This window comes from Bombus affinis, chromosome 5 (genome assembly GCF_024516045.1).
Source record: "Bombus affinis isolate iyBomAffi1 chromosome 5, iyBomAffi1.2, whole genome shotgun sequence".
In the NCBI taxonomy this organism is placed as follows: domain Eukaryota; kingdom Metazoa; phylum Arthropoda; class Insecta; order Hymenoptera; family Apidae; genus Bombus; species Bombus affinis.
In genome coordinates, this window is record NC_066348.1 from 14,665,627 (window position 1) to 14,677,995 (window position 12,369).

At 38.7% G+C, this 12,369-nt stretch overlaps 1 protein-coding gene across 50 annotated transcripts in view; it reads left to right on the plus strand.

Moving 5' to 3' along the window:
- LOC126915937 (uncharacterized) overlaps positions 1–12,369 on the plus strand; it is a 114,897-nt gene that overhangs the window by 37,987 nt on the left and 64,541 nt on the right. For 48 of the 50 annotated variants that reach the window (XM_050721084.1, XM_050721085.1, XM_050721100.1 and 45 more), the window contains 12 exons: positions 78–722; positions 1,060–1,261; positions 1,352–1,527; positions 1,608–1,876; positions 2,251–2,653; positions 2,743–2,985; positions 3,365–3,499; positions 4,738–5,523; positions 6,335–10,141; positions 10,981–11,124; positions 11,472–11,552; positions 11,974–12,156. In XM_050721084.1, the coding sequence (XP_050577041.1) occupies positions 78–722; positions 1,060–1,261; positions 1,352–1,527; positions 1,608–1,876; positions 2,251–2,653; positions 2,743–2,985; positions 3,365–3,499; positions 4,738–5,523; positions 6,335–10,141; positions 10,981–11,124; positions 11,472–11,552; positions 11,974–12,156 (7,074 nt within the window). The remainder of the gene's footprint in view (positions 1–77; positions 723–1,059; positions 1,262–1,351; positions 1,528–1,607; positions 1,877–2,250; positions 2,654–2,742; positions 2,986–3,364; positions 3,500–4,737; positions 5,524–6,334; positions 10,142–10,980; positions 11,125–11,471; positions 11,553–11,973; positions 12,157–12,369) is intronic. The other 2 variants (XM_050721116.1, XM_050721117.1) reach the window with 2 other exon arrangements.

Consider the following 12,369-nt stretch of genomic DNA (forward strand, 5'->3'; position numbering starts at 1 on the left):
AGAAATTTTGTGAAAACGTTGAAAATTTTGGGAAAACGTTGTGAATGATACAATCTTATAATATTCACCCTTTCCAGTACCTGTGTCCTGCAGAGACACCAACGACTGTAACGATGGCAATACTTGTCGCGACAACGTGTGTCTTCCAATTTGCACTAGTGACAACGAGTGCGCCTTCAACGAAAAATGCATCCAAGGAAATTGCCTTCTCACCTGCAGACTCGACAATGACTGTTTCTTGGGTCACATCTGTCTGCACAACATGTGTGCGTTTGGTTGTCGCGCGGACGAGGACTGCAACGCGAACGAAGCTTGCATCACGAACAAATGCATCAATCCTTGCGAAGCCACTCCTTGCGGGCCAAACGCTAAATGCACAGTATTTAATCAACGAGCCACCTGTTCGTGTCCAGCAGGCTTCATGCCGAATCCAACTGCAAAAGTGGCTTGTTTAAGATCGCCTGGACCCGTTTGTCAAGCGAACAGGGACTGTGCGACAGGAACAGCTTGCATTGGAGGACTGTGCACTCCTGTCTGTTCTACAGACTTAAATTGTTTGAGTAACGAACGTTGTGACCCTTCGGGAATCTGTAAATCGTTGTGTAGAAGAGACGAAGATTGTAGAAGCGGGGAGATTTGCGAGGGATTGGTTTGTGTCATTGGATGTCGCGCTGACGTGGAGTGCCAAGAGAATTTCGCTTGTTTGAACAACCAGTGTCAAGGTAAGAAGCTTCGATAGTGGAACTTATTTTTTTTTCCGTTCGTATCCATAATATGTATATAAATATTAAAACATTGAAATGGTACGTAAAAGAAAGAGTTTTGAAGTTCACAATATTATATAAAATACCTGCAAAGATAAAGGTATTTATAAAAAGAAAGCTTTAGGAAGTATCTGTATTACATACTAAACCTACGAACATAGCCAGAGTACTTACTATAATAATTAATTATTCTAACGAGTAATAATTATAGAAAAATTCTACTAATTAAAACCATAGAAAAGTCGTTAACACGATTGAATTAGACTGTAAACGTAGTTTCATCTGTATTTCATAGATCCTTGCTCTCTTCCTGATGTTTGCGGAGTGAACGCCAAATGTGCGGTCGTAAATCATCAGAAACATTGTTCCTGTCCGGCACCATTAGTCGGCGATCCTCTAATTGGTTGCAAACAGGCGTTCCTGCCTTGTAGCAACGAAGAGGAATGCGTTACTGGTCAGACTTGTTACGGAAGATCTTGTTACGCCACGTGCAGAAGGTAAACCGATTAAGCATTTAAGCGACGTGATTATTTCTTGGTTTTTTTTTTGCGAGTTGATTTACTATGTTATTTGAAATTATCTTGCAGCGACGCTAATTGTCTAAGCGACGAACGTTGCGACGGAGGAATTTGCAAGGCCATTTGCAACAGTGACGATCATTGCGTGGCTAATCAGATCTGTCAAAATAGGCTGTGTGACATCGGATGTCGTAGCGATAATACTTGTCCCAACGACGAGTCCTGCGTGAACAATAAGTGTAAAAGTAAGTAGAATGCAATTAAAATGTAAAGATACTCATCTAAGACGTTTGATTAATCTTGGTTGTCTTTTATTTTTGTATAGATCCTTGTGAGGGTGGCAAGGCTTGCGGAGAATGTGCCGGTTGCCGCGTTGTAAATCACGTGGCACAATGTAGTTGCCCAGCCAATTATTATGGAAACGCTTTGATCAGTTGCGCGAAATCTATGATTCCCTGTGATGGCACTTGCGAGTGTGACGAAATTGGTTTCTGTACGAAGAGCTGCTATAGTCAGGATCAATGTTCTTGCGGGGAAGTTTGTCACTCTGAAAAGTGTCGCATCAAGTGCGATGTTAACAACTATTGTCCGAAGGTACCGTCTTTAGAAAATTTCAGATCCTCTATTTTTAATTGTAATATTCTCTTATTGAATTATTTACGAATTAATTCGATGCTCTTTGCCCATAATTTATCTCATAATTTTATCATAATAAAATCTTGAACACGAATATGAATCATGAAACAGATCATTTGCATCAAAATTCTATTACTAAATCAATTACCAATTAAGTCGACGTTTTTTCCTCACAATGTAGACTCTAAATATTGATTCACGTAAAACTTCAACACAGAAATGGATGAATTCTAAAGAAAAGCGTTCATAAACCTTAAACACAATTTAAGTAAATTGCGCATACATAAATGAATTAATTCTCATTAACTATAAATATATTGTTTGATTTACAGGGATACGTTTGCGACCAAGGACTATGCCTCATTGGTTGCCGCACTTATTCCGACTGTCCTTCCTCCTTATCCTGTGTCAGTGGTCAGTGCGAGGATCCGTGCTCAGCCAATGGATCTCCCTGTGGAACCAACGCACTGTGTCGTGTTTCGAATCACAGAGCAGTATGCTTATGCCCAGAAGGATACCAGGGAGAACCCAGTCAAGAATGTTACCAATTGGAATGTCATCATGACGACGACTGCGAGGCCAACAAACGATGCAGCGAGGATGGCGTTTGCACAAATCCTTGCTTGCAACATGGTGTCTGCGGCTTCAACGCACAGTGCAGAGTAGTTAACAGGAAGGCTCAGTGCTCTTGTCCACCTGGACACTACGGAAATCCTAAGATCAACTGTAAGAAAGGTAATGGAAATTGCTCTTCCACATTTTTCTTTTTCCTTTTCCGTAGAATTGATTTTTCTAAATATAATATTTTGTACGATGCGTTTTAGGTGGAGACGAGTGCTTAAGGAGACCGTGCGGCGTGAATGCGAAGTGCAGAGAGACTCTGAATGGATTCGAGTGTACTTGCGATCCTGGATGCCACGGAGATCCTCATCAAGCTTGCATCTGCGACGGAGGAGAGCTGTGCAAGGATATGCGTTGCGGAGTGAACGCTGCATGCAGGATTTATAAGAATCAACCACAGTGCTACTGTCCATCTAATTATCCGTCCGGAGATCCGACTCAGGCGTGTAAGTATTTGTATAATAGATCGATAGTAACGATTTTTCATTATTAGTTACAAATTGTCATTGTTCGATAGTTATGATTTCTTATTACAACTTGGAGAAGTTAGCGTTTACAATGATTATGAATGTCACTTATACTAGTCGTCAAGCTTAAACTCTAAAAGAATTCTTTTCTTGGAGAAGTTAGCGTTTACAATGATTATGAATGTCACTTATACTAGTCGTCAAGCTTAAATTCTAAAAGAATTCTTTTCTTTTCATTAAAATTGTTTCTAACACAATCTGTTGCAATGAAAAACAAAAGAACATTTCATTATCGACCGATCTTTTCTCTTTATTTTCTTAACTTTCACGTGTGCCTAACTTTTTATTACGAGTACAGGTAGCGCAGAGAAGAGTTTAGACTGTCGCACGAATGGTTGCGGTAAAGGGGCTGAATGCATACGAGACGGTGCGATATTCGTATGCAGATGTCCACCGGGTACCAGTGGATCGCCGGATATCGAGTGCACCACAGGTAAGAGACGGCCTACTAACTGTTTAACCGGGCAGATCGATTAATTTTCCATGTACAGCATTTTGTGACTAGCGAGCAATACTGACGAAACAGAGGAACATGGTCCGTAGAATAACCATGTATTATCGTCTTTAGTAGGACTTGAAGTAATACCATTAGAATGTATTAATCCAGTGAATCGTTTAACAATCGAGAGACAGATGTGATTGGACCAGTTTTTTAGACGATTCTATTATAACGTACTTACTACTATACATATTGTACAAAATACGATACAAAGATGTACGACACTGGATTTTACCCACAAAATGGTCGCGCGAGAAACATACATACCTGTACATATATATCTATACAGTTAGGCAATACTGTACATAATGTGCCGAGGAAAGGAGGAACACGTTTCACACATGTCTCACACATAACTATTCATATGTAGAATGTTTATTTCAGTATCCAATCTGTCTTGTGGAAACCGTGTTATATCAAGAAAAAATGCTTTAACGAAAATATGATATAAAAAAGAAACAAAAAAAAAAAAGATAATGGAATGAAAAAAAAGTAGAGACAGAGAGAGACGGCAAATATCTAAATTGCAACCGACATAGAGAAAAAAAGGTACACATTTCACAGAGAATGAAACACCAGATGATCCGATTAATTTTTTTAGACCTAGGACTAATGATACAGATTGGGAACTGCGAAAGGGACATTCTCATATACCCATGCTTGTTATTTTTTTGCTGGATTTATCCACTGTTTTACATTATTTTCCCTCTTATTTTCTTTTGAATTCTGTGGGGGCTTGTGTTGTAAATATCGCTGCTTGCCAATTTATACGTATATATATACATATAATCGATTCGTTTCTCTGGACAACGAGAGGTATCCTGTCTCGTATTACGTCCCGGATAAAACAGTGTAAAAGTTCGGTTCTCTATTTTACTTCTTCACAAAAGCTACCCTACTTATTTCCGTATTACGAATACAAAGCATGTGGTTTATGTTATTTGTGAGAAAGTTTCTTTTCACAGTTCTTATAAATGCTTTTTTCTTTTTTTTTCCTGTCCCACCACCACCACCACCATCACCTACCGATTCTCCACCGTGTGACTCTACACCACGACTACTACACTACGACTCTCTCAAAAAACCAAAAAATCCAAAAAAAAAAAAAAAAATCGAACAACAATAAAAAAAATGAACCAATCGTGAAAATCGTGGGTTTGTCGGTGATCTAGAGCGCGAATGCACCAGCGACCTAGAGTGCCCCAATGAAAAAGCCTGCATAAACCTGCAATGCGTGGACCCGTGCGGTCTCCGCGGTGCCTGTGGAATCAACGCCCTGTGTCGTGTGGTTCTGCACAAGCCACGATGTTCCTGCCCTCAGTGTTATATCGGTATGCCTCACACGGCCTGTCATCCAGACCCCAAATGCGAAACGCTGAATCCCAGACCTACGCCGAACATCGGTTGCTCGTCCGATCGCGACTGTCCAGAGAGTCTATCCTGTCATTCTCGTACCGGAGAGTGTCGTGATCCGTGTCTAAGTTCACAATACACCTGCGAAGTAAATAAGAGATGCCAGGTGCGGAACCACAGGCCCATGTGCGTGTGCAAATACGGATTCGTCGTGAACGAGGTCGGGGAGCTGACCTGCGCCCCCGACACGTTGACATGCACGAGGGATTTCGACTGTCCGTCGAACGCCGCGTGCGTTAATGGAAAATGCCAGAATCCGTGTAACGTGAGAAAGAAAAAGCCGTGTCCGGCTGATAAAACCTGCGATGTCCTGGACCACCGTCCCGTCTGCATATGCACACAAAACTGCAATCCCTCCCTCTCCATTTGCCTGCGAGACAGTGGCTGCTCTCCAGACTTGGCGTGCCGCAACTATCGCTGCGTGGACCCATGCAGAAACTCCACCTGTCCGGCTGATGCCCCCTGTTACGTGGAGGAGCACAAGCCTATCTGCAAGTTCTGTCCCCCCGGCTTTGTGCCAGACACTAAATACGGATGCATGAAAGGTAAACACCATTTCTCACCACCTATCTCTCTCTCTACTACTCTATTCTCTCGCTCTCACGCTCTACAGTTCTGTATTCTGTTCCTTTATTTATTCTATATCTATAGAGCTCTGTCTTCGTTCCACTTTTTTGGATATATTATATATATATATATAAATAGCTGACACAAGTTACTATATTCTTTCACCGAATTTGTTCACAACGATATATATATATCTGGAATATCTGTCTGACTCTTACTCGCCTATACTACTATTATACTATACGCCTCACACCGAACATACCAGTTGCTACTTTTCAGGTTTCTTATCGTTCAAACGGTGGAATGACTCGATAACGTGGTTGATTCGAATGTTTCAAAGAATACGGTTTGATCGATTTATATATTTTGTAAAATGAGAGTGTTCCAGCGTCTGAATGGAAAAATCAGATGTTTCAGGTTCCAATGCCACATATACAACTATTCATCCCGATACCTATACTCTCCTTTTACTCTGCCGACGTCCTCACTGTTCAACGATTATTATTTTCTCCGTTACATCTGTCTCTGTAAAGACCCTAATCGATTATATATTTCTGACCGATAGCTTGTCTATTTATTACGCGAGCATGCTTATATAACTTAATATTATTAATTCGTAGAGTGTGTTTTTTTTTATATTATTTGGAGTAAGCCAGTAAATCTGACGTGATCGTAGTGATTAGTCTAATCGAGAAAAGAGTGACGCTTGAAACATTTTCAGCTGCCTCTTTGAGCTACTTCGACTTATCTTGGCTCGTTCAGCGTGTTTATATTCTATTGTATCCGCAGCAGTACTTCACCACACGCCCGACCGTTTCTGCGAGTCCGATGACGACTGCAGCGACACAGAAGCCTGTGTCGATGGATCCTGCGTTGATCCTTGCGTCGGCCACTGTCGATCGACAGTTCGATGTCGGGTTAAAGCACACAGGCCTGTTTGTGGCTGCGACCAATACGATCACACTTGTACAAACACTACCACAACTATGCAAACTTTCGATTATTCGACACCAGAAATCTACGAGATGACTACACTTTCGACAACTACGCAATCTAATTTTGATACCACAATATATACTTCTTCTACTGTTATGGAGGAAAGTACGATTCCGTATTCGAGTGAAAGTACAGAGTCTTCAAGTGAAGTAGCCACTGAAACTTCTGAAGCCTCTATGACGACTATACAAACTTTTAATTATTCGACACCAGAAACTTACGGGATGACTGCACTTTCAACAACTACACAATCTAATTTTAATATCACAGCATATACTTCTACCGTTACGGAGCAAAGTACGATTCCGTATTCGAATGAAAGTACAGAATCTTCAAGTGAAGTAGCCACTGAAACTTCTGAAGCCCCTATGACAACTATACAAACTTTTAACTATTCGACACCAGAAACTTACGGGATGACTACACTTTCAACAACTACGCAATCTAATTTTAATACTACAGCATATACTTCTACTGTTACGGAGGAAAGTACAATTCCGTATTCGAGTGAAAGTGCAGAATCTTCGAGTGAAGTAGCCACTGAAACTTCTGAAGCCCCTATGATAACTATGCAAACTTTCGATTATTCGTCACCAGAAATCTACGAGATGACTACACTTTCAACAACTACGCAATCTAATTTTAATACCACAACATATACTTCTACTGTTATGGAAGAAAGTACAACAATCTCGTATTTCAGTGAAAGTACAGAATCTTCGAAAGAAGTAATCACTGAAATTTCTGAGACTTCTATTATTCAAGAAAGTACATCCGTCTCTATGGAGAGCAAATCAACTTTAAGTACAACAGTAGCGGATGACGTATTTAAAACTTCCACGACGTTGACAACAGATGTCGAAGGTGTAGAAAGTACTACTGCTTCAGACGTCTCAGAAGTGTTTACTGTTAAAGATATTTCCGAAGAAAGTACCGAAATTATTCCAACAGTGAAAGATATTGAATTCAGTAGTGAGAAATTTTCTGAGAGTGAGACAACTACTATGTCTTATGTTAATACTACGCGGTATATATCAACTACTGAAATGACGTTTACTACGAATTTAATTAAAGAAACGAATGTAAGTACAGAAGTAACTGAACCGACAAAAGTGCAGATAGTCACTCCTGTTACATATGTTTATCCTCCAGATGAGACGTTGCCATTGGGTCATGTTGTTACTGTTACTCCCATATGTGTAGGTGAGTATACTACAGAAGTGCCAGAGATTACTGAATCGACAAGTATGTCTAGTAGTTTTATTGAGAATGTTACAATGGGCGAAAGTTCCAATACAATGGGATTGATTACTGAGAATTTACATATAACGACAACAGAAAATGTAACATTGATAACTGTGACAGCAGAATATCCTCAGAAACATGAAACAGCAATCGAGACAACGACAGAGATGTCGAAAATAACAGGGGAATATTCGACAGAGCCATTTTACCATTACACAACTTTAGAATCTTCTACAAATAAATTGGGATCAACTACTGAAAGATCAACCGAACGATCTTTTGTAACAGATTTTTTCACGAAAGAACCTTCAGTAACAATATATTCTACGGAAGAATCTTTGGAAACTTCAACGATTGAACAGCCACGAACAGTAATGCAATATATTACGGATCAACCTTCTACAACTACTCAGTTTTCTATCGAACAACAATCAACGACAGCACAATATTCAACAGAACAATCCTTTACAACTCTAAAGTATTCAACAGAATCACCATTGACAACTGAACAATATACCACGGAACAACCTTCTACAACTGGTCGGTTTTCTACTGAACAACAAACAACAACACAGTACCCAACAGAAAAAACTTCTAAAAGCTTACAATATACGACACAGCACCCTCTAATAACTGAATATACCAACGAACAAAGGTCAACAACTGAACAACCACAAACAACAATGCACTATATGACAGAACAATCATTTACAAGTAGTGAGTATTCCACTAAACAAGAATTAACAACAACGCAATATCCTGAAAAATCTTCTATAACTTCACAATATTCAACAGAACATCTTTCAACGACTGAACAATACACCACAGAGCAATCTACAACTAATGTCATCGAACAACAACCATCGACAATACAGTATTCAACAGAATTCTCAACTGAACATACCACAGAACAGCATTCAACAGTTCAACAATATTCTACGGAACAGCCACAAACAACTATACAATATTCCACGGAACACTTACGAACAACAACGCAATACTCAACGGAACAACCCCCAACAACTATTCGACATTCCACTGAACAACAACCAACAACAATACAGTATTCAACAGAACTCTCAACCATTGAACATACCACGGAACAGCATTCAACAGTTCAACAATATTCTACGGAACAGCCACAAACAACTATACAATATTTCACGGAACACTTACGAACAACAACGCAATACTCAACGGAACAACCCCCAACAACTATTCGATATTCTACCGAACAACAACCAACAACAATACAGTATTCAACAGAGCTCTCAACCACTGAACATATCACGGAACAGCCTGCAACAATTCAACAATATGCTACGGAACAGCCACAAACAACTATACAATATTCTACGGAACACTTACGAACAACAACGCAATACTCAACGGAACAACCTTCAACAACTAATCAATATTTAACAGAACAACAACAACCAACAACAACAATACAATATTCAACAGAACTCTCAACCACTGAACATATCACGGAACAGCCTGCAACAGTTCAACAGTATGCTACGGAACAACCACAAACAACTATACAATATTCTACGGAACACTTACGAACAACAGCGCAATACTCAACGGAACAACCTTCAACAACTAATCAATATTTAACAGAACAACAACAACCAACAACAACAATACAATATTCAACAGAGCTCTCAACCACTGAACATATCACGGAACAGCCCGCAACAGTTCAACAGTATGCTACGGAACAACCACAAACAACTATACAATATTCTACGGAACACTTACGAACAACAACGCAATACTCAACTGAACAACCCCTAACAACTAATCGATATTTTACCGAACAACAACAAGCAACAACTATACAGTATTCAACAGAACTTCAAACTACTGAATATATTACGGAACAACCTTTAACAATTCAACATTATTCTACGGAGCAGCCACAAACAACTATGCAATATTCCACGGAATACTTACGAACAACAACGCAATATTCAACGGAACAACCTTCAACAACTAATCCATATTTCACCGAACAACAACCAGCAACAACACGGTATTCAACAGAACTCTCAACTACTGAGGAACAACGTCCAACAATCCAACAGTATTCCACGGAACAGACACACATAACAATACAGTATTCCACGGAACAACCTGCAATAACTGTACCATACTCCACAGAGCTAGAACAATCTTTCACAGAATCATATCCCACATTAACAACTCCTATAAATACTCCAGGGCAGATACCTTGCGACCAAACCACCATCAATGATTCCGAATGTAATATCTGTTTGAACGATACGTGTCGGCCCGTGTGCTTCAACCTAACAGTGAACCAGAGTACACCTAATTGTTGCATACTCCCAGGTAAAAGATCTTTCTCGTCGGGAGTTATTATAAATGTGCTGTCCTCATGTTCACCAATATATGTCTCGACAAACTATTCTCCAGTGTGACATCATCCGGTATCCAGATAAAAATTGGAGGCAACCAATTCTGGAGAGTTTTATTTCTTTTTTAATTTTTCTGATCGACAGATCGTACACGAATTGACGATCGTGATACATCCTGATCGATCAATTGTCCGTGGGAACAATGGAAAAATGGCATATTTGATAAATATTATATGTATAAATATAAGTGTAGTTGCAGTTTACCTCTGTAATTCAGTGCAGACATGGACCTGCTGCATTAGCGCTCTTTTGCATGTTGTATACTATTTTTGCGCCTGTGCACGTTTTCTTCTTGCTTATCTATATGTAGTGATTAATTGTACTTTTTTGTGGAGTTGCAAGAAAGTTTAAAGGAAACTTTTAAGCAACGTTTTCTATTCAAAATAATTTTTAGATAATTCCCTTTATGTGATGTGGAAATGTGAAATGGAATGTTTCCTTTAAATGTGGCAAAACTAACGATTGTTTCTGGGCTTTACACATATAACACAAAGACCACTATATGTTTTAGAAATTAGGGGATTGTGTATATTATTTTCTGTGTTTATTGTTTTATTAGTTTTTTGTTTAGATATACGTGTATATTTTTTTACATATATATTTTGAGAAATTTTTATTTAGAGAAGTCATTGAATAAGTTATAAAGAACAAATAGATTCTGATAATTCTTTTATATGGAAAGTTTAGTTTGAAATAGTATGAACTATCGTGGTCGAGTTATTTTGAGCTTCTAATGTACGTTCATTTTGTTAGATACCAAATGCAAAACGCACGACGACTGTCTCTCTCAATTGGCCTGCATAAACGATCAGTGTCTGAACCCGTGCACTCTTCATAATCCTTGCGACTTCGTGGAAGTCTGCCATGTTCAAGACCACAGACCTGTTTGCGTGAAAGGTAGAATATTAGAAAGAAAAATTAATCTGAGACAAAATTGGATGCAAAATTTGGTTGGAAGAAGATAAAGATCAATTGATACAACTTCGAAACTTAAAACCAGGACATTTGATACTTAATACTTATTCTCAAAGTTCACAAATTGATGTCTAAGAGATTTTGAAAGTTTAATTTCAAAGTGTTTAGAATTTGAAAATCGGTAATCGAATAATAACTGAATTTGTATCATTTGACGTTCAAAAATCTCTACCAGTTAAAAAATGTTATGTCCCGCCATTTGCATCCCATTTTTACCAGAAGAAACAGCAAATTTTCCACGAAATTGATCTTTTTTTCCAATTTCCCAGATGTAATAAACGATAAGACAGACTGTCCCTACTGTCCAGCGGGTATGGAGTGCGATCCAGCGACGTATACTTGCGTAAAAGGTTCGTACAAGAACGAGTACATCATCATCCATCATTTCGTTTCTTTTTACAGCGCTCATTCAACTTGTTCTGTAAATATGTACATATGTATTGTACATATATATTTTGTACGTATTACGTGCAATTTTAATTATTCAACATTTGATTTTCACACTATATTTCCACGACTCTCAAGTCATTCTCAAGTCTTAAATTAGATCTGTTAGCATTTTCCCTTCGATACTTATCCTTTAACTTTCAAATCTTGAAAACGACACGATTGTTTTATATCAATCACGATCTTCGTGCATTCACATATACACACAGAGAATACTGTATTTTATACAAGCTGATTCACTCAATACGAGCCTACCACCCTTATTTTTATACTCGTGCACTCTTTCTCTGGGCTATACGGGCTTTTTTCTCAATCTTTCCCTAGCGGGTTGCACTAGCAACAAAGATTGCCCGCTGACAGAGGCGTGCATTGAGGGCACTTGTCAGGAACCTTGCCTCGTTTGGAATCCTTGCACCAAAAACGCGATCTGCGTTAACACCAATCACCAAGCGGATTGCAGCTGCGAGGACGGTTATCATGGAAATGGATTCTCCTACTGTGAACCAGGTAATTTCTTCGTTATATAAATACACCAAATTTTTTCGATATTTATATATAATTATCAAATTTTAGAAAGATTAATGTAATCTTCATATTTTAATTTCTATTAGAATCTATTTTACATTAAAATACGTTGTTTGCGAAAGACTGATGCATGTAGCATTCTACATATATATATTTTGCTTCATAAATATAAGATATACCTAGATATAAACATAA